At 47.4% G+C, this 18,238-nt stretch overlaps 9 protein-coding genes across 9 annotated transcripts; 4 read left to right on the top strand and 5 right to left on the bottom strand.

The window, feature by feature from the left end:
* Positions 1 to 513: 513 nt before the first annotated feature.
* DFJ58DRAFT_730159 (uncharacterized protein) lies at positions 514 to 1,280 on the bottom strand (the record flags this gene model as incomplete). The annotated part of the gene is made up of 5 exons (XM_041385842.1): positions 514 to 522; positions 571 to 675; positions 725 to 737; positions 776 to 926; positions 998 to 1,280. The coding sequence occupies 5 exons, from the start codon at positions 1,278 to 1,280 to the stop codon at positions 514 to 516; spliced, it is 561 nt and encodes a 186-aa protein (XP_041241821.1).
* A 259-nt stretch (positions 1,281 to 1,539) lies between these two features.
* DFJ58DRAFT_481966 (glycoprotease family-domain-containing protein) lies at positions 1,540 to 3,462 on the top strand. The gene is made up of 8 exons (XM_041380599.1): positions 1,540 to 1,651; positions 1,700 to 1,841; positions 1,891 to 1,951; positions 2,002 to 2,083; positions 2,143 to 2,231; positions 2,287 to 2,834; positions 2,882 to 2,958; positions 3,010 to 3,462. The coding sequence occupies exons 1-8, from the start codon at positions 1,576 to 1,578 to the stop codon at positions 3,120 to 3,122; spliced, it is 1,188 nt and encodes a 395-aa protein (XP_041241820.1). The 5' UTR covers positions 1,540 to 1,575; the 3' UTR covers positions 3,123 to 3,462.
* Positions 3,255 to 4,808, bottom strand: DFJ58DRAFT_482052 (uncharacterized protein). Its single transcript, XM_041380600.1, has 12 exons — positions 4,754 to 4,808; positions 4,587 to 4,704; positions 4,495 to 4,532; positions 4,413 to 4,437; positions 4,349 to 4,360; positions 4,274 to 4,289; positions 4,082 to 4,222; positions 3,966 to 4,025; positions 3,889 to 3,916; positions 3,781 to 3,838; positions 3,513 to 3,727; positions 3,255 to 3,461 (listed from the first exon to the last, which is right to left on the bottom strand). The coding sequence occupies exons 2-12, from the start codon at positions 4,630 to 4,632 to the stop codon at positions 3,408 to 3,410; spliced, it is 693 nt and encodes a 230-aa protein (XP_041241819.1). The 5' UTR covers positions 4,633 to 4,704; positions 4,754 to 4,808; the 3' UTR covers positions 3,255 to 3,407.
* Positions 4,809 to 6,754: 1,946 nt separating this feature from the next.
* Positions 6,755 to 8,374, top strand: DFJ58DRAFT_481918 (RNA polymerase II transcription elongation factor-domain-containing protein). The gene is made up of 5 exons (XM_041380598.1): positions 6,755 to 7,027; positions 7,080 to 7,183; positions 7,240 to 7,323; positions 7,378 to 7,468; positions 7,527 to 8,374. The coding sequence occupies exons 1-5, from the start codon at positions 6,877 to 6,879 to the stop codon at positions 8,288 to 8,290; spliced, it is 1,194 nt and encodes a 397-aa protein (XP_041241818.1). The 5' UTR covers positions 6,755 to 6,876; the 3' UTR covers positions 8,291 to 8,374.
* An 84-nt stretch (positions 8,375 to 8,458) lies between these two features.
* Positions 8,459 to 9,877, bottom strand: DFJ58DRAFT_730155 (ferritin-like domain-containing protein; the record flags this gene model as incomplete). The annotated part of the gene is made up of 5 exons (XM_041385841.1): positions 8,459 to 8,947; positions 9,003 to 9,100; positions 9,157 to 9,490; positions 9,543 to 9,709; positions 9,757 to 9,877. The coding sequence occupies 5 exons, from the start codon at positions 9,875 to 9,877 to the stop codon at positions 8,459 to 8,461; spliced, it is 1,209 nt and encodes a 402-aa protein (XP_041241817.1).
* A 349-nt stretch (positions 9,878 to 10,226) lies between these two features.
* Positions 10,227 to 12,572, bottom strand: DFJ58DRAFT_797726 (Alpha/Beta hydrolase protein). The gene is made up of 13 exons (XM_041390648.1): positions 12,260 to 12,572; positions 12,114 to 12,199; positions 12,033 to 12,059; positions 11,939 to 11,980; positions 11,787 to 11,886; positions 11,695 to 11,734; positions 11,580 to 11,666; positions 11,404 to 11,528; positions 11,262 to 11,355; positions 11,089 to 11,206; positions 11,002 to 11,027; positions 10,528 to 10,945; positions 10,227 to 10,460 (listed from the first exon to the last, which is right to left on the bottom strand). Exons 1-13 carry the CDS (start codon positions 12,493 to 12,495, stop codon positions 10,366 to 10,368), a joined length of 1,494 nt encoding a protein of 497 aa, XP_041241816.1. The 5' UTR covers positions 12,496 to 12,572; the 3' UTR covers positions 10,227 to 10,365.
* A 156-nt stretch (positions 12,573 to 12,728) lies between these two features.
* DFJ58DRAFT_705402 (uncharacterized protein) lies at positions 12,729 to 15,061 on the top strand. Its single transcript, XM_041383710.1, has 9 exons — positions 12,729 to 12,922; positions 12,978 to 13,147; positions 13,203 to 13,368; positions 13,423 to 13,531; positions 13,582 to 13,663; positions 13,720 to 14,114; positions 14,163 to 14,204; positions 14,263 to 14,754; positions 14,804 to 15,061. The coding sequence occupies exons 1-9, from the start codon at positions 12,804 to 12,806 to the stop codon at positions 14,936 to 14,938; spliced, it is 1,710 nt and encodes a 569-aa protein (XP_041241815.1). The 5' UTR covers positions 12,729 to 12,803; the 3' UTR covers positions 14,939 to 15,061.
* Positions 15,062 to 15,168: 107 nt separating this feature from the next.
* Positions 15,169 to 16,607, top strand: DFJ58DRAFT_717203 (NAD(P)-binding protein; the record flags this gene model as incomplete). Its single annotated transcript, XM_041384338.1, has 5 exons — positions 15,169 to 15,218; positions 15,270 to 15,617; positions 15,665 to 15,869; positions 15,918 to 16,235; positions 16,290 to 16,607. The coding sequence occupies 5 exons, from the start codon at positions 15,169 to 15,171 to the stop codon at positions 16,605 to 16,607; spliced, it is 1,239 nt and encodes a 412-aa protein (XP_041241814.1).
* Positions 16,492 to 18,211, bottom strand: DFJ58DRAFT_481735 (uncharacterized protein). Its single transcript, XM_041380597.1, has 7 exons — positions 17,908 to 18,211; positions 17,740 to 17,858; positions 17,447 to 17,681; positions 17,286 to 17,400; positions 17,045 to 17,235; positions 16,900 to 16,997; positions 16,492 to 16,846 (listed from the first exon to the last, which is right to left on the bottom strand). Exons 1-7 carry the CDS (start codon positions 18,092 to 18,094, stop codon positions 16,727 to 16,729), a joined length of 1,065 nt encoding a protein of 354 aa, XP_041241813.1. The 5' UTR covers positions 18,095 to 18,211; the 3' UTR covers positions 16,492 to 16,726.
* Between the last annotated feature and the right edge of the window lie 27 nt (positions 18,212 to 18,238).

Here is an 18,238-nt window from a genome sequence, read left to right as displayed (position 1 = left end):
TCTGAAGTCAGGGCGGAACGTTCGAATAGTCTGAAGTATAAGACTGGGCCGTCAAGCTGACTAGGACAACATCATAGGGAGCTATTACCCCAATGTCATCCACATGCCAGTCCACTGATAACCGCGGCCGATTGCTCGCCTCTGCTGGCTCATCAATACCTAGTCTGTGGCCTCACCCAACTCTTGCTTGGATGATTTGCAAACTTGCATGGGCCAGGCTTCGCGACCACTGGCATGCAATGAGCTCCAAAGAGCAGCTAGTAATACAGGATCCCCGACACGTGTATCTCCTTATCGCTTGGCTTTCCTCCACGACCATTGCACGATCGCTGAAGACAGTGCCGATGTTGGGAAACTGAATGTGGTCCCATTGTCAAAGAAAAAGCGCTCATCGTTGGTAACGGGTTGGGGCATTACACCTAGTCAGAACTTGGTTTTGGACGCGACATTCGATAGAGAAGCAGACAAGATTTACGCAGTGAGGACAAATCATGTGCTGGTTGAGTGAGGACCCTATGAGAGCTGCGTTGACATTTAGCAACACGAAACATTTAACCAATCTCGACCCACCATGGAACTTCCGTTCATCAACAAGTGTGTGAAGAGCTCCACAATTTTGCCAAGGGCATCAAGATTAGCAAAAAAGCGCATAAGGAACCACACCGGAGAGCGCTTCTGCCCGGTACCAAGTTAGAGGTACGGAAAATAGTGATCGTCACTTTACAAGCGCGTTGCCCCTGCGCAATGCGTCAATGAGAGTCAACGTTGCACATACTTATTGACCATAGCTTGCTTGTGTGCCAGCTCTTTGTCAGTAATAGTTTTGCTGTCTCCGTTAACAATAGCAATAGTCTCTCGTGCTAAACGTTCTTCTACGTCTTCCCACTCTTTTTTTGCTGACGGCCAATACAGTATAAACACCCGCACTTATGCACTGTTTTCTGTGAGCGCAGCAGGTCTCACAACATTCTTTCCTGAGTGCTTCTGTGATACGCACTTGATAGCGGGGGAAGCGGTGATGAGAGCATGGCAGATAGGCAGCAGCAGCGCGCGAGTAAGAGCATGAATATAAATGAGGGCACGGGTAACGATACACTCTGCCCTTGCACGCTTCCATGGTTAAGCAGGGAAGATGGGAGGAAACGAAGAATGGGGTCGGATGCTGGCGGAATGAGCATTTGTGAAGTATCTGGAGTTGAAGTCTGGGTTGGGGGCGTGGGGGGAGATAATGTATGTGATAACGATGAAGTATTTAGGTCGAGACCTGATGAAGACCCCATTCGAGAGTCAACTCACACTAGGCACTCTAGAACTATTAGCACGGCGAGCAAGGACTGGGAGCGCGGCGGGCGCATCTCAACGTGATAATGGATGGAGGTATGCGTTGACATGATATAAACAAGTGCCTCGACGCGTTAAACGTTGCTGGGCGCATTGTCACTGAGATCATGAAGAGAGCCAAAAGCAAAGAATCCATAGTACTAACACAAATCTAGACATGGCCCACGACCTCGACCGACGCAAACAAACAGCAGCAAACCGACGACGCTTCCGACGCTCTCAACACCACTTTTCATGCCCATTCTCGAAAGTGGGCTTCGCAGACAGAATGTCTTACTACTTCGAGCACTGAGGGATGTACCTCGTACTGGTAAGTCCTCATATTGTTTGTCACTCAATACTAAAAAAGTTTCGTTAGCGCATAGGACGTTCCGAGCGCATACGGGAAGGCGCGCGTTTACTGTTCTCGGCTTCGAGAGCTCAGCGGATGACACCTGCGCAGCCGTCGTGACATCCTCACGTCAAATACTTTCAAACGTTGTTGTGAAGCAGTACGATCTGTGAGCCCCTTCTGTGTAGTGTATGTATGTTTGACCCCAAATCAATCAGCCACGAAGGTTTCGGCGGCATTCATCCGTCTGTAGCTATTGAAGCACACCAGCGTAACATGGTGAATGCGTTATTTTCTCTCGAATCGTTTGCTTTGACTTAAGTCTTTAGCCGGGCGCTGTCAGAATGGCTCTCGAACAGGCGCATATTAGAATTCACGATGTCGACGGGATTGCATTTACGCGAGGTCCAGGTATCTAGACATTCCCTTTAATCTGCAGCAAACGTTCCTCACCTATAAGTTGTTTGTAGGAATTGGAGGCTGCCTTAGTGTGGGCTCGAATGCCGCAAAGTCCCTCGCCGCCGCCCTCGGTAAGCCTCTTGTTGGTGTTCACCATATGGTTCGTTCGCACACATAATCTTGCTTTTCAGCACTGCTCATCCATTTAATTTCAGCAAGCACACGCCTTGACCCCCCTGCTCACGACTCCAACCACGGATCTCCCGCAGTTTCCTTTCCTGACACTGCTCATTTCTGGAGGCCATACGCTTCTACTTTTGGCTTCATCCCTTACCTCATTCCAGATCCTTGCAACGACAGCAGACGCGAGTATTGGACGTGCGTTTGACAAGGTAGCCCGAGCACTTGGCCTGTCCTGGGGAACCAGAGGCCCTGGCGCAGCACTCGAGGAGCTCTGCCGTATGCCAAACGATGAACTGGAATCCCTACCCGACATTCATCCGTTCACTGTGCCGATGCCGGGAAAACTTGCCTTTTCCTTTGCATCCCTGCAATCTTCAGTAGACCGCCACATTTCTCTCATGGACGAACCTCTATCTAGTTCACATAAAATTGCCTTGGCTCGTGCATTCCAGACAGCTGCGGCCCGTCAACTCTGTGCTAAGCTTACATTGAGCCTTCAAAATCTCGAGCTGAAAGGCTTGAATGTCAGGGATGTCGTCGTTAGCGGCGGGGTCGCCAGCAACATCTTTTTACGCGAAAGGTAAGTTTCTAAAGCTCGGTTTTGTTTCTCGTGCTCAACTTCCGTAGGCTCCGAGCAGCACTGGATGAGTACAGCTCTGATGAGCACATATCGCTCCATTTCCCCCCGCTGGAATTATGTACAGGTCAGTGTTTCAATATGCCGATCGATTCACAGGGTTTGAAATTCAATACAGACAATGCAGCGATGATTGCATGGGCTTCGATGCATCGGTTCCTCGCTGGTGACTATGATGACTATACAGTGGGCCTTCGTGCCAAGTGGAGTATTGAGGATATCAGAGTATGAAGCATCTTGCAGGTACAACTAGATGTATGCTCTTCATCGATGTATTCAATCACACAAAGACTCCCACGTTAATGGAGGAAGTTTGTCCATTGGAGTGGAGTCCACTAGTGGTCTGTGTACGAGAGTCTCGTTGATTCCAAGCGCATGAAACACACGATAGAGGCATAATGGACTGTGTAGATTCTTGTCCCCACACTGGCTGTGCGATAATCTCATAAAGACTCACAAGTCCTATCTCGCGAAGAGGCGGACGATACATGATACATGCATACTAGTACTGATGCATCACACTGATGAGTAGGAGTCCATCTCTACCGTCACCTCGATGGGCCGATGTGGCTAAAGCGTAACAATCAGTACTCTTCCATCGCCAGTAACGCAGCTACTAACCGTGGCAGATCGAGTAAGATGCGCCACATCATCGTCAGGATGTTTAAACATATTTTTCCGGGATCCCTGGGGTTCCTCGTCTTGGGATGCCGTAACGTTCAGCTCTGGGCGGTAGACACCGTGGCGCATGTGTGCTTCAGAAGAACGATTAGTTTCTGCGGCAGGCTGCAAGTAGTGTCGTGCGTTCAGGAGTGCGAAGAATGAGTTGACGTATACTGAAAAGGAACCAGTGGTCAGTACAACATTTTGAGAACACTTTGGGTCATACATTTAGCCACTAAAAATTCAACGCCAAGGAAGATGAAGTTGTGCGGCATCACTGCGCACTATAGGGACCTCAGAGACGAGATGGACAATACAATCATCGGCAGCTTACTGTAATAATAGCTGTCATTGAACACACGCTACATGAAATATAAGTCAAGATGTGGACTAGTCTGGAAGGAGAAATACCTCGTCAGACAGCCCGTGTTGATAATGTAAGCCATGAGCTTTGTTATCATGGAATCGGTGCTAAGTACTTCATGTTGGTATATCAGATCCCTCCACATCAACAGACCGCTCCTTACCTAGAGAATCCAGTACGGGAAGTAGCGAGGAGATAGCATAGCGATGATGCGATAACGAAATCGACGAAAGTAATTGTGCCCAAGGCCATAAATGTCGCCCACTCGATGTTAATCAGATCTGAGAACACATGACACTGATAGCTACTCGCTATCAGCAATTCGGTAAGTCAGGCAGCACGTTGTTTCACTCACATGGCCCAAATAAGGGCTATCATTGGATTACAATGATGAGCCGACCACAAAAATACCGAGTTTTTGAACTCTCACCGATGGCAACACCTGAAGAAAATTTGAAGACCGAGCGAAGAGGAACACCAAACGACAAACTCACCTGAACCCGAAGTCACGATAACGCCCTGATATTGCATCATCAAAACCCATGCCATAATACATGATCATCGATTTAAACCCACCACTACTATAGGGAGGGCTCTTGATCGGCCCTTTCCGACTGGTACATTGCATCAGCCGTAGGAACCCATTAACCCGATAGGGAAACACATGCCTATCCATATGCGATGGAAGTACAGACTGCGAACCAATAAAAGCATCACTTGAATCCTTCAAGTCGTAGATAACAGTACACTTCTAACTTACAGATGTACCCCGTAGACAATTATAACCTGCAATGGATGCGTGGGCGGATTGCAGTGCATAAAAGGAACCACCTACATCGATGACTATTTGAAGCTGCGTGAGTCCGTCAGTATCATAGTAGAGGCCGCGCGGAGGCCCCAACAAAACTCACTTTGAAACTCCACACAATTTCTGTGAGTGCACTGATGTCCGCGTAGTGGGCCACTAAATAATGATAGACGCAGTGGACTATCAAACACAGGTGCAGAGCATCGAGTATCCTGAAATTTCAGGAAAGGGCATAAACTCGCTGCGCTCGACAATGGCAACTAAAGAGTATACATACCAAAGCAAGGCAACCTAATGTAGCATCAACAACTGAGCTGAGAGAAGGAAGCATCAACGTACGACTATCTTAGGGAACGATATCCCTGTGCCCCTGTGCGTCTGAAAGTAGAAAAAAGCTTGAATGTTACTTAGACCAAAGAGACTGCTCCGTGAAATATGTTAGGACGACAAGACCCGATGGACCCTAGGCTTTGCGAGCAGGTAGGTTACTAACATTGCTGCAAATACGACCCCAATAAACAGTGCTCCAAATGTGTTCCCGAGGTAAAGTTGTGGGATGAGGTCCTGCGTTGAGGAAGACATTAATGTTGACTGAGGCTTGAGCTCATTCCAAGTAAAGCAACGTTTGCGCCGTACTATATATCCTGCAGCCACAAGAGGACACGAGACCAGTGAATGGCACAGATCTAGATCTGTTATGTGATTCGGACTGTATAGCTCCTGCGCAGATAAGTATGTAAGTGGGAGCATACCTTTCAAATATGATGAAAATAGCCTCACGCGGTGCTAGAAGGATGATGGAATACTGCTTCGGAAATTCGTATACCATCATGGTCTTCCCATCATTAGCTATCATTAGCCTATTGGGATGGCCTATGTACAAATCCCAGGTCTATGAAAAGAATCGCCAATAAGTAAATTATGCTGGCACAAAGTGAGATCAATGGCAAATTGGGCAACTCACAAGATGAGAAACACGAGTCGCATTTTGTGCTGTATACCACAGTTTTCGGTGGAGGCACGGGGATTCATCATGGCATTTAAGCATGAATCTATGATAGCCTCAGCCTCCAACAATCATTCGCAAAGGAGGAACTCATGTAATTTGAGGGGTCTAGTATTCCACGACCCTCACTTGGTTGGCCCCAACTGGTCATCATGATAGCGCCTGAGGCTTGTCGGCGCGGTGCACGGGCGCACCAATTATGTAAGTTAGTAAAACTGGCATACATACCTCAGAAATGACCTTTCACGGCATCACTGCAGGTGCTCTTGACGAGATAAACGTGTTGCCCATGATGCGTAATGATTACTTTATTGACATGAAGGCCATTCGAAACTTAGTGTCAGCGCTTAGTGTAGTACTAGCGTATCATGATGTGACAGCGGTTTAGCAAGTGCTCTGAGTCTCACTCACCTACATTTCATTCAGAGTCCCTTGATATCTCGGTGCCCCCCGATTCTTGCCCCACCACTCATTCTGCCCATCCTTGTTCCTCCGTGTCCCTTGTCGTGTTGTCTGGCAAATTTTATGTGAAGCATCGATAGACGAGCTAGGGGACACCCAACCTTTCTCGAGCGTTTCAAGTTTCAACCAATGTGGCGACATCAACGTGTCACATCAAAGGCATCGGCGTGAATCACGTCGGCTACAACAGCAGTCAGAGCAAGGGCTGCGATGCATCGGTTCCTCGCTGATGACCATGATAACAGTTGCCAAGTGGAGCATTGAAAACGTTAGAGTATGAAGTGTCAGCTTGCAGGTGTGGCCAGCTAGTCGTATGGTCTTGAGGCAGCTCTTCGACACTCCTCGATTACACAAGGACATGGCTGTCAAATTGTCAATGATTCAAGCATGTGATCCGAAATATTCAATTTAAGCATCCGGTCGTTAGCAACATATGATTGATCCGAGCTTGCGATCGAGTTGAGACATATGCCATAGGGTAGTATGTTGTATTTCTGACAGTGTAAATACCAATTGGTTTGAAAGGTCTACCTGAATCGAACTTCAATCCTGTCCACAACGCGGGAAACAACAAGGAAACAATGAACACTGCCCTTGAAGCTTACTTCAGCGCTCAGCATTGCAAATTATTATTGTTGATACAAGTCTTTCCGTTCGCCTCCTAGTCAAGCCTCGACACGCGATGGCGACTACAGATACCCAATGGATGCCCACAACAGGCCGACACTCTGTAGCAATAGGAACCTCACTGAGGCGCGCACTCAAAGCTCGCAAGGGCGTAGCTCCACCGAAGCGCTCTAATCTCCCCGACAAGGATTTCTACTCCTTCAGGTGTACGCAGCCTTTTATTGTCAGTTTCTGAGCGTGCTGAAAGACACGGGGCAGATAATTTCAAGCCAGAGTCAATAGAACCAAGTAGGTCCGGAACGGTCGAAGTCAAACGCGGGAAAGACTCAACCAGCGTCACTTTAGAACGCCCTAGCACACAGGTATGGCGCATGTGTTGTACTCAGCTTTCAGAGCTTCCTTTTAATAATTTTGCTAGGCGGGTGAGAACCATCTCTTCAAAGGGAGTGAACAGCCGGTGAAGGAGTATGATTGTGTCCTAATTTATGATGAGGAACTGGGAGTGAGTAACCGTTCTCTTGTGTTTTGTTGGATCTAGCTTGTGACACTACTCCAGACATTCACTCTTGAAAAGGTAGAGTGCTTCATGGGCTTTACATACGACAAGAAAGTCTCTTCTTCGAGCTCCAGCTTTACACGAAAGTCTCGTAAGTTGTCTACCTAGTGCTTGATCGGGCATCGTCATTCATACTCGGTGACTTCCAGCCTCTGCAACAACTCCTCCTGCAGCACAGCTTAAAGACGCGGTAGATTCGGATAAAGAGCTAGAACGTGATCTTTTAGGGCTCTCAGATGCTGATGGTGAGGCCGTAGATGACATCGATGACATTTTGGCGAAGGTCACGGTACCAAGGCAAGAGGAGGAAGAGGAAGAGGAGGGAGAGGAGATCGAGATGCCTCATCGCAAAGTTCCTTCGCCACCTCCGCCACCTCCAAAACCTAAAGCGTCTCGCCCCGTCGCTCCACCTCCAAAAAAGCACGAGTCCGAACCGAAGCCAAAACCCAAACCCAAGGAAGTGCCGAAGGCGAAGAGAGAAACCAATCCGTATAGAGAAGATTCCGACTTGGAAGAGGTTCTTGATTTTGGTCGCCCCGCTCGCCCTTCAAAACGTCCAAAGCCGTCTGTCTCAACCGCACTAGCCTTGCCAGGAACAACGCCCTCTTTCATACCTCCTGCTCTTCCAACAAAGCCTACAGCAGCAGAATCAGACTCTGAAGAAGACTGGGATGAAGTCACCCACAATGATCCGGTGGAAGAAGAGATAGATCTTGATGCCTTCGGGCGAGAGATGGAAGCAGAACTCGAAGAAGAATCTGACGATGATATATTGATGGCAGCAATGTCTCCAGATCTTGAACCAGTGGCAAATGTCTCTGGACGACCCATGTCACTCAATCAATTCGCAGGCGGTCAACTCAGTGCGGATGAAGACGATACATCATCCAGCGAGGATAGTGATGAAGATTAAGTGCATTCCTTGCAGTACGTTATATCGTTGTACAACTCATGCCCTACGAATATCGTCCTCCTCTCTCAATATTCCCCTTAAAGTCACCAGATCAGTTCTGATGTACTATAGTTATCTGTGCAATATAATTCGATCCAACATCTCGTAGCCCGTATTAATTCTCGACCTTTATCCCGAACCCATAGATGTCACGGCACTCGCGAGAATACTACTAACTTCAGATGGCGAGATCGTTCTGGTCACAGCCGTCCAATTATTGGTGACTGTGGTAGGAGCCATAGTCTGAGAAGTAGACGTCACGGATGAAGTGACGGTACCACTCGCAACTGTGCTCGGAGTGGCTGGAGTCAAAGTGACTGTCGTTGGCGCTGCAAAAGACGTTGTAGCGCTTGAGGTGTCACTGGTGGTCACAGTAGAGTTGAGACCAGGACGTGCTGCAATCGCCAGCGCATCCTGTTGATTGTCGATGAAGATCATGGTTGGACCTGCGACGATGGTGCCGGTCGCGGCATCGCGGATGTTATTCGCGAAGGGCTGACTACTGTTAGTCACGAACACCAACATAGAACCAGTAACGTTCGCCGGGACGCTGCAGTTAGATAGTGGCTGTGAGATGGCAACAGGCAAGCCGCCGGCGAGGAATTGACAGGACAGGTTCTGGCGTAAGTAACGTGTAAGTTGTTGCGCGACAAACCAACGAATATGGACAGACCTGTACCGGAATAGTTCCGTCCAGTGCAGCAGAAGTGAAGTCCAACTTCGTTCCTGCTTGAATGGGACCAGAATTATTCACTTTGAGCGGAACATTCGCTAAGCGAGGGTGCTTCAAGGTAAACGAGAGGACAATCAATTACACAGGTACGTACCTGGAATTCCGAGGTTGCATCCAGAAATTAACCCCCCTGTCAATGCAAGAACCTCAGATGGATTCAAAGCGACATCAAACGCCTGAGGGATCGCCGTGGCCCCTGCCAGCACATTAAGAATGGTTTGGTGACGCGCTTCAACCGTCATAATGGTGGCAGCTGCGGTGGAGAGGACCGTGTCGTTGATCAAGGTCAGAGCACCAAGGTAGGCGCTCACACCAACATTTTCCACGAGTCTCGCTGCTGCCACCATAGTGGGTACATCGGTGAGCAAGGAAGTAACATTGAATGTACAATTTGATATCGTTTGGCCGCCCAATGCATTAATAGCCGACTGAATGGGTGTCAACGTCATACTCAAGGATGTCACATATGATTTGACACACCTGTAATGTAGTTGTGTGTGTAGACTCATCTTGGAAGATGGCCTGAAACTGTTGCAAGGGAACCTGAGCCGAAGCAAAGCCTGCTGCCGTGAAATCTGACTGATTGAACTTTTGAAGGGCCTGCGCATAAAAAGTGGACTCCAGCTGCTCCAGCACGTTGGCGAACTCTGTTCTATCATGAGGGCTTGTTCTAGAACAATATAGAAATACTCACGAAGGGCCACTAATGTGGAAGAGCTCGTAGATCGTGCTATTGGACGTGCTGTGACTGGAGCTAGCAGCTGAAGTAAGGCGAAGCCAGCGCCGCAGAGCGAGTATAGTAAAGTGAAAGCCATAGCTAAATGAAAGTTCTACGAGAACGGAAAGGCGCAAGAAAAGATATGAAGGAAAAGGGTCAGGTGCACCTGTGCAACCCAAGTTAAGATAGAATAGGGGATCCTGGATAGCGCAACAATTCGTGAGCTATGTTCATTCGAATCCATGCGGCAGACATACCTCTAGGGAAAGCCCACAAACAATGAATAGAGGTTGCAGAAGAGGTGGGCAGCACCGATACGCCATCGCGATGAATGTTGTTTTTATCTTAAGCACAGCTGATGATTGGCTGTGTTTACAATGCACTGTTGTTGCAGGGAGAGGACCTGATTGGGCCTGACATTTTGACAACTGCGTCTTGGCTGCGTTGTCGCGATGATCATTATCCATAGTTACCGTTAAAAAAAACACTTCAAATTTCAAATTAGATTAGCTAAGACACAAGAACAGATCTTCTTCGCGACGCTTCCTCCACCTGATCTCCTGGTACTAAAATAGCGACGCTCAGCTATTGAGCGGCTGTGTTGGCTGTGTCAGTGTGCATGTCTTTGACACCGCAGATGGCTTGATTGGCGAGCCATCTGGAAACTAGAGCCTGTGCTTCTGCAGGTTTGTCATGAGGGACGTATGAAAGGGTCAGCTGAAGGGCGGAGCCAGAGCAATAAAGGACTCATCATATGGCCGGCACCCAGCACCGTAGCAAATGTTAGGGGGCCAGCATTCTTGGTTTCACCCGCTTTTTCTCCATCGACGTACCAAGACTTCCAGCTCTCGTTCACGTATGCAGAACGTCCCGTCCAATCTAATTTATCCACCCACAGCTTGTTTGCAATCCAATTGCACTGCCAGTCATAAGTACCAGCATAAATCAACACTCTAATGTTCCTCTCCAGGAGGGCTGCAACGTAGTCCTGGGTATGGTGTCCCCACTTATCGAGGTGAGAGACAAAGTTTCGCCCGACAACACCAGAGGAGAGAGAAAAATTACCGGGGCTTTCAGCACCAAGAATCTTCCGTGTCCCTGGCGCATCAAGGAAATCTCGGATAATGGCGTTTTCTGCATAGCACGGTTCTTGATTTTCACAGGTCTCAATCGTGAGCAATGTAAGTAAGCTAAGTCATGTTATTTCAAGGAACTACTGACCATTGAGATATCGAACACATTCCGACCTTACATCCAAAAGTAATAGTAATTCAGTGACGATTTCCAGCGAGTCTTGGTTCAACTGACCACTTGCCCACATTGCAGTGCTAAGCTGTGCATCGCAAAAGGCAACAGCGGCCCCGCAATTCATGTGATCAAATTGGTCGATGCAGCCATCACGCATGAAGGCTTGACACCGAGGTAACTGTGAGATGCGTCATCGAAAAACGGAGGGACGACGAATTAGGATAAGTACCCACCGCCGACTTCATACGCACACAAGAACTGATTTGTTGAAATGGTATTTCTAGGGCAGCAGTGCCGCATTCAATCTCATAACGCCCTTGGTATAAACTAGGATTCATGAGAACTGTCGAAACTACAAGAAAGTCATTTGCTCACGTTGAGATATCAGTGATACCATTCCCGATCAGGACGCTTTGAAGGTTAATGGTCGGTCGTCCCTCTGCCTTTGCGATTTCATTCTGATCATAAATTTCGCTGGCAAAGATAGGAAGATACCGCCCCTTAAATCCAACATTATCAGAATCATACAAGATCGTGGAAATGTTACTTACGCCGTATGATTCACCAGAAAGATGCAATGGTCTACCCTCAAATTGTTTGAAAACCTCGAAGAAAATTGTGATGAACGCATGCACATTCTGAGCAGCATCCTCCGTCGTTTCAAACCGTTTCACCAAAGTCGGCGTATGAGTAGCCTACCCCAACTCTACGTCCACAACATCAATAATAAACATAGATGATCTGACGCATGAGCTTACGGCTGGTCCAGGAAGAAAATATTGGCTTCTTGATTCCATGAGTATGGGTTCCATCTGGTTCCATTTGCGGATGAGCCGTTGACGTCGATGCTACATGGCCCTAGGGTTCAAACTGTTTGAATAGATCACGTCATATAGAGTGATGCCCGCACCAAGTTCAAATAACAAGCCAAGCGCGGAAGAACTCCCAGGACCTGTGAGTTGTAATGAAGGAAGGAAAGGACCTAGCGACACGGCACATCCCACCTCCATTGATCCACATCATGACATCATCTAAAGAATACCATTGATTTAAAATGCAGGACGCCAAAACAACAAACTATGCACCAGTTTCCGGGTTTCTGCGGCTCTCAAAGAAGTAGAAAAACAAGTGCTTTGCTCCCTGATCGACATCAAGATAACCGGTGTACACACTAAACAAACGTTCAAATAAATCTTTTCCACTCATACCTCATGCAAGTCAAAGCACTCACGAAACAGTGGGGTCGCAAAAGTCTGACTTTTTGATGCGAACAGCATGGTGAGGAAAGCGGGCATGAGACAATGTTGTGAAAGAGTCCACAGTAAGAGAGACCAGGTTTTCTGGCGCAATCGGAAGGGCATTGTAAACTGTTTCGTTGTGGAGCTTATCATCCGTGAAAATCGTCTGCTTGTGAGCACCAATGCCGACAGCTAGGGCAAGTAGAGTCACCAGTGGCCTGATAAGCATGTCTGATTGATGTCCTGAATGCAGCGAAGTAGTCTCGATTTCGGACGGTATTTAAATATCTGGAACCGAGACTACTCCGACGGCAATAGTAAGAAGGAAGTTGCACATGTGAATCAAGCACCTGACATGCACTGACAGAGACTGACAGTAAATACTCAACAGTTTCTCGGCAGCGTGACACGATGTGACACTGTTTCCCAATGCGGTCCGGCAAATGCCGTGGAGTGTAAGTATACACTTTAGTTTTTCTTATTGAGCTTTGCAGCAAAGATTTGCGATTGGTTCTGGTTATATTCCACTCTTTCAAAATGCTGGTGTTGTACGAGACAGCGATGGGCTATTGCCTGTTCAAACTGTCGGACTCGGCCAAGCTCGAGTCAGCAGATCTGTATAAAAGTTTCGAAACGCCAGAGAAGGCGACAAAATTGTACGTTCAAGATGTTCATGCACTGAAAACTACTCAACCTGGCTTGATGGACAAGGTTGAAGCTGAAAGCGCTTCACCGTTTTACTTCTACTGCAAACGCAGTAGAAGATCTGACTGCTGTGCAAGAGGGTAAACTGGGGAAGGGTCTGAAGAAATTCTTAACTGAACAGGTAGTGGAGAAAGCAAAGCGGAAAGAAACCTTGGTGGTGGTCGACCCAAAACTAGGTGCGTTGCGTTATCTGTGTCAGTATCATGCATGTCATCTTACACTTGTGACAAGCCCACTCCATCTCAAAAAAATTGAGCATCCAAGTCACTTCTCCCTCACCAGAAGAACATAGTGACTTATGGAGGGGTATTCGAAGTCAAATTGCCGCATTACTTGACGGCCTTGACCCAAAAGATCTTGCTACCATGAGCTTAGGTCTCAGCCATTCGCTCTCGCGGTAAGTTTGTGGAGTCAAACTGTGAAAGGCGGTGTTTGCGACATATTCCTGCAGATTTAAACTCAAGTTCTCTCCTAATAAAGTCGACACAATGATTGTGCAAGCTATTGCGCTACTGGATGATCTCGATAAAGAGATCAATATATATTCCATGCGAGTTAAGGTAGGAGAGTTCATCGAATCTCAATGACTGAAGTCTCATTTGGCGTCTAGGAGTGGTATGGATGGCATTTTCCCGAAATGGGGAAGATCATTGTTGATAACCTTGCCTATGCTAAGGTTGTACGGACAATGGGTAAGTTTAGCGTGCTTCCTCAACTCACCGTTTGGTGCTGATATTGTTTGGTCCAGGCTTCCGCACGAATGCCGCTACGACAGCGTTTGATACCATACTGCCAGAAGATCTCGAAGCCGTTTTAAAAGCTGCTGCTGAAATATCCATGGGAACCGAAATATCTGACACCGATATACAGCATATACATGCATTATGTGACCAGGTCATATCCATAACTGCATATCGTGCGCAACTTGCAGAGTACTTGCGGAATCGCATGAACGCAGTGGCACCAAATCTTACCGCATTAGTCGGCGACCTCGTTGGAGCACGACTTATATCACATGCTGGAAGTTTATTGAGCCTAGCGAAGCACCCAGCTAGTACAGTGCAAATTCTCGGTGCAGAAAAGGCTCTTTTCCGTGCCCTCAAGACCAAGCACGATACCCCAAAATATGGACTCATCTATCATGTGGGTTACTGATCGTTCTCGATTGTTCGACGCGCTTACATTGTGTAGGCCTCTCTCATTGGCCAAGCACCCCCAAAACTGAAGGGCAAGGTAACTCACTACTTTAAAAACCACAAAGAATTCGTCAGGTTGACATGTTATTATTGAGATGGCCCGTATGGTTGCCACAAAAGCCGCACTTTCGATCCGTGTCGACGCATTGACGGACGCTGATGGAAAATCAGAAGAAACTGCTCCTTCAATAGGACTTGAAAACCGCGCAAAATTGGAGTCCCGCCTACGTGCCCTGGAACATCAAAACGATTTGTCTGGTGTGCGAAGATTTACAGATAAGAATCAACAACCGCAACGCTTTGAGATGACGGGTCAGACCAAGACATACAATACGGCTGCAGATGCTGTGGACCTGGTTCCAGCACAACGTGACCCTCTGGAGCTAGCCGTGGAAGCTGTTCTCGACGTGAAGGAGGAGAAGAGGAAGATGAAAGAGGAGAAACATAGTAAAAAGAAAGCCGAAAAAGAGAAGAGGGCGAAGGAGGAGTCGGATGATGACCAAATGGACGTCGAGGAGGAGAAGGAAAGCAAGGATAAGAAACGGAAGAGAAGAGAAAGCGAGGTCAATGGTTCCGAAGCTCCTAAGGTAGGTAATTTTATACTCTCAATTCCGCAACTCAACCAATGAACTACAGGAGGACGGAGAGACGGAAGCAGAACGCAAAGCCAGAAAGAAGGCGCGCAAGGCGGAAAAGGCTGCAGCTGCTGCAGCAGCTTCTCAAGTGGACAGTGATCCACCAAAGAAGAAGAAAAAGAAGACGGAGGTGTAGTTTGTCAGAGTGGCATGAGAGTTGTAGTCTGCTGTGATTTCTAGCCTTCGCACTTAGGGCCTCACGTTGCCGCCTTCTTAAATACAATATTTTGGATATCAATAGAATGAGGTGCTCGCCGTGATCTGGTGTAACGTAGGACTGTGATCGCACCGGATTCTAGGTGACCGGTAACTTTAATCACACGAGGAACGTCTCGCAGCGTCTCACACACGTCTTTCTTTCTCCTGATGTCATCCCCTTCGTCGTGGCCAGTTATCGTTGTGACAGGCGCTAACAGGTGTGGTGAATCAAGACGCTCATAATTTGGTCTCTACTGAAACATACACAGTGGCGTCGGGTTAGGAATTTGCCAGCGCTTACTTGTCCAACTGATATCCAAATCTCCAACGGATGCCCAGCCTCATCATGATTTCCACGTCCAAAAAACGACAACAACCGACGACGTCTCTTTCGATGGGTTGACTCTAATTCTTGCTTGTCGTAGTAGACAACGAGGAGAGGCTGCTCGCGACAAATTGTACCAATTTGCAGACGAACAAGTTCGTCACCTTGAAATACTTCCAGGCTACGATGGACATGCCGAGACTTTTAGAAAACACCTAACCATTGTGGTCCATACCGTAGACTTGTCGCGCATTCAAACGGTGTTCCGATTCGCTGACGAAGTCATCAAAACGTGGGTATTCAGTGTGGGCGACGTGCAAATAGTTGACGGCACTCTAGGTACCCATATGTCTCGCATCTCATCTGTAATGCAGGAGTCGCTTCTTTCGTCAGCATCAATTGGCTTTTAGCTATCAAGCAATTCGCAATGGACTGTGTGGAGGCCGTGACAGCTCCTATATACTATACGCAAGAAGTTGGACAAGTCAGCCAAGACGGGTTAGGATGGGTATGGCAATGCAACGTCTTTGGACACTATGTCCTGGTACGTGTAGTTGACCTCGAATTTATCTTATGTGTTAATTTGCTCCAGTTTCGAGCCCTGAAATCCCACTTAGCAAAATACCAAACGTCTACTGGCGCCCGTGTGATTTGGATGTCATCTCATGAATCAAGCCCAATTTATTACGATCCTACAGACTGGCAGTTGGTCAAATCTGCACATTCATACGAAAGCTCAAAATTCCAGATAGATTTGATCGCCCATCAACTGGACCAGGCGTCACTCCAAGGCTCTGATAAGTTGCCCACGCGACACCTGACAGTACTACCCGGTGTGGCTGGCACAAACATCGCCAACGCTCTTTTGGGTACTTTCTCATCAATGTGCATGTTCTTGTCTTTCTATCTCGTGAGTTATGTGCCGTTGTAGCCAGTCCATTCCTGATAATTCCAACCGTCTTAGGCTCGTTTTCTTGGATCTCCATACCACCTCATAAGCGCGTTCAAGGCAGCCATCTCTGCTGTGCATCTCTCCTTAGTGCCGTTGGCTTTCCTTCCCACAGTTAGCTCGACAGAGTTGGACGATTCAGACCCTACAGCTACGGTTGAAGTGGGCTTCCGTTATGTCTCAGAATGTGACAGATGGGGCAAAGAGCGTGTTGGTACGATGAAGCTGATGCGTTCCAAAGAGCATAACAAACAGTGCGATGACCTCTTGGATCATTGCGAGCGTCTTTTCACAGCATTTTGTGAGGCAGAGGGACGTCCAGTACATTCTTAACGAGTCCACCAGATATATCTGGTCGATAATTATACCCCACCTCTTCGACATATGTTATGGTTGAGTTGATTATTAATATTAGTGATGGTGATAGTATTCATTATGCAACTACTGCCCACTCAAGATTGCGATGGCAGCTCCACTGCAATAATCGTTGGTGTCGAACGAAATAATGGAATCGTTCGTATGTTATCCGGTGCAGAACCTATAGCGTCCATCTTCTTGCGGGCACGGTCAGTCTAGACAAAAATAAATGCCCGGTAATTTTAACAAATGCATAGCCTGAACTCACTATGACGGAGTTCGCCATGCCTCTCTCCAAACCCTCAAGTAGCGTACATGCCTTGCAAAGATCATTACTAGACATGTACCCACATCTTTTGCATGTTTCTGCGGGCAAATCAGTATTATGACTATATGAAAATGACGTCACCGACGCTGGGCCTTTTGAGCTGCCTTTATTTCTTCCTTGACTTCAAATGCTTCACCAGAGTGAATGATGTCTATGATGGCACTAGGTCTAGCAGCTTCTAGATCTTTCAAAAACGTCCGTGCATGTCCTCGATAGGCGTCGGGTGAATATATACACTCTGTTGAAAAATAATCTAGTTTTTTGAAGTAAGCGTACCTACAAAATCAGTCTAGTCAGAACAAAACCATCCCTGTCGCAGTACTCACATGACAATTTCCTTCTCATAAGCGTACTTGAAGGGTTTGGATCGTTTGATTGTATCCTCTCCCTGGGTACATATTGAAGTACACCGCCCAAGTCGAGCAATATCGCCACGCATAACTGGGAAATGGTCAATACATTGCCTTAGACATTAAGTTGGACGCACTATTCATGAGGACAGTCTCCGCAATGTCATCTGCGTTGTGCCCAGTGACGATATGATCAACTTTCAAACTAGCGGCACCCCTGTCAAGCGCCTGCCTGCGAAAGACGCCACAAAATGTGCAGTTGTTTTTCTTTCCTATTTGTTCAACTATGGCATCCATAGTCCAGCCATAGAGTTCATCGTATGAGAGTATCTTTAGGGGCATGTCATATTGCTGCTGATTCCGTTTAACTGTCTGCATGAGGTTTAATTAATACGCAGCATCCTTCCATATAGCGCATTTAATAGCGCACTTCTAAGGAGTCATCTCTATAACCTGTGATCCCTTCATCGATAGACAAAAGAAATAAATCGAGGCCATAATTGTACCGCTCGTTCAAGGTCTTCATGACGTACGCGAGGACGGTCGAATCTGCCACAAGAGAAATAAGAGGCCAGATCAATTTGAATAGTAGTCTTACCTTTTCCGCCTGAAGCACCGATTGCGACTCGATCTCCTGGCTTGAACAGCTCTGATTCTGTGATTGTATGATGGACTTCGGTCTCAAAGACGAAGAAGAAGCAATTCTTGCAAATTTGCTGCCCTGTTTTAGGGCGTTTCAGAATTGCCTTTGCGTCATGGCATAGAGAACACGATGCTGGTGCCATGTATTATGAGGTCCTGTTACCTGCAGCCTGAGTGAGTGTGCTAGTGAATCATTAATGTGACTGCTGCCAGGGGTCAAGTGACTCAACATAAGTCCAAATCCGGCACATATTCTCGAATCCCGGGGTCCTTCCCATGCTTATTTT

The sequence above is a fragment of the Suillus subalutaceus genome, assembly GCF_016647625.1.
Source record: "Suillus subalutaceus strain FC151 chromosome Unknown DFJ58scaffold_84, whole genome shotgun sequence".
In the NCBI taxonomy this organism is placed as follows: Eukaryota; Fungi; Basidiomycota; class Agaricomycetes; order Boletales; family Suillaceae; genus Suillus; species Suillus subalutaceus.
Note: the sequence above shows the minus strand (reverse complement) of the source record. Positions and strands in the feature narration are given on the sequence as shown.

Bases quoted from the DNA above. Each gene is read 5' to 3' on its own strand.
- DFJ58DRAFT_481966 (XM_041380599.1), top strand. From the start codon at position 1,576: ATGCCCATTCTCGAAAGTGGGCTTCGCAGACAGAATGTCTTACTACTT. The intron at 2,084-2,142 runs GTATCTAGACAT...AGTTGTTTGTAG, and splicing joins TGCATTTACGCGAGGTCCAG to GAATTGGAGGCTGCCTTAGT. The intron at 2,835-2,881 runs GTAAGTTTCTAA...CAACTTCCGTAG, and splicing joins AACATCTTTTTACGCGAAAG to GCTCCGAGCAGCACTGGATG.
- DFJ58DRAFT_482052 (XM_041380600.1), bottom strand. From the start codon at position 4,632: ATGCTTTTATTGGTTCGCAGTCTGTACTTCCATCGCATATGGATAG. The intron at 4,533-4,586 runs GCATGTGTTTCC...GCAATGTACCAG, and splicing joins CTTCCATCGCATATGGATAG to TCGGAAAGGGCCGATCAAGA. The intron at 3,728-3,780 runs GTATGACCCAAA...GTTCCTTTTCAG, and splicing joins TGAATTTTTAGTGGCTAAAT to TATACGTCAACTCATTCTTC.
- DFJ58DRAFT_481918 (XM_041380598.1), top strand. From the start codon at position 6,877: ATGGCGACTACAGATACCCAATGGATGCCCACAACAGGCCGACACTCT. The intron at 7,184-7,239 runs GTATGGCGCATG...TAATTTTGCTAG, and splicing joins TAGAACGCCCTAGCACACAG to GCGGGTGAGAACCATCTCTT. The intron at 7,324-7,377 runs GTGAGTAACCGT...ACACTACTCCAG, and splicing joins TTTATGATGAGGAACTGGGA to ACATTCACTCTTGAAAAGGT.
- DFJ58DRAFT_797726 (XM_041390648.1), bottom strand. From the start codon at position 12,495: ATGCTTATCAGGCCACTGGTGACTCTACTTGCCCTAGCTGTCGGCATT. The intron at 11,735-11,786 runs GTAAGCTCATGC...TTGTGGACGTAG, and splicing joins ATTTTCTTCCTGGACCAGCC to AGTTGGGGTAGGCTACTCAT. The intron at 11,356-11,403 runs GTGAGCAAATGA...CATGAATCCTAG, and splicing joins GGTATCACTGATATCTCAAC to TTTATACCAAGGGCGTTATG.
- DFJ58DRAFT_705402 (XM_041383710.1), top strand. From the start codon at position 12,804: ATGCTGGTGTTGTACGAGACAGCGATGGGCTATTGCCTGTTCAAACTG. The intron at 13,148-13,202 runs GTGCGTTGCGTT...ACTTGTGACAAG, and splicing joins GGTGGTCGACCCAAAACTAG to CCCACTCCATCTCAAAAAAA. The intron at 14,205-14,262 runs GTAACTCACTAC...GTTATTATTGAG, and splicing joins CCCCAAAACTGAAGGGCAAG to ATGGCCCGTATGGTTGCCAC.
- DFJ58DRAFT_481735 (XM_041380597.1), bottom strand. From the start codon at position 18,094: ATGGCACCAGCATCGTGTTCTCTATGCCATGACGCAAAGGCAATTCTG. The intron at 17,682-17,739 runs GTGCGCTATTAA...AACCTCATGCAG, and splicing joins ATAGAGATGACTCCTTAGAA to ACAGTTAAACGGAATCAGCA. The intron at 16,998-17,044 runs GTCGGTGACGTC...ATTTGCCCGCAG, and splicing joins GGCAGCTCAAAAGGCCCAGC to AAACATGCAAAAGATGTGGG.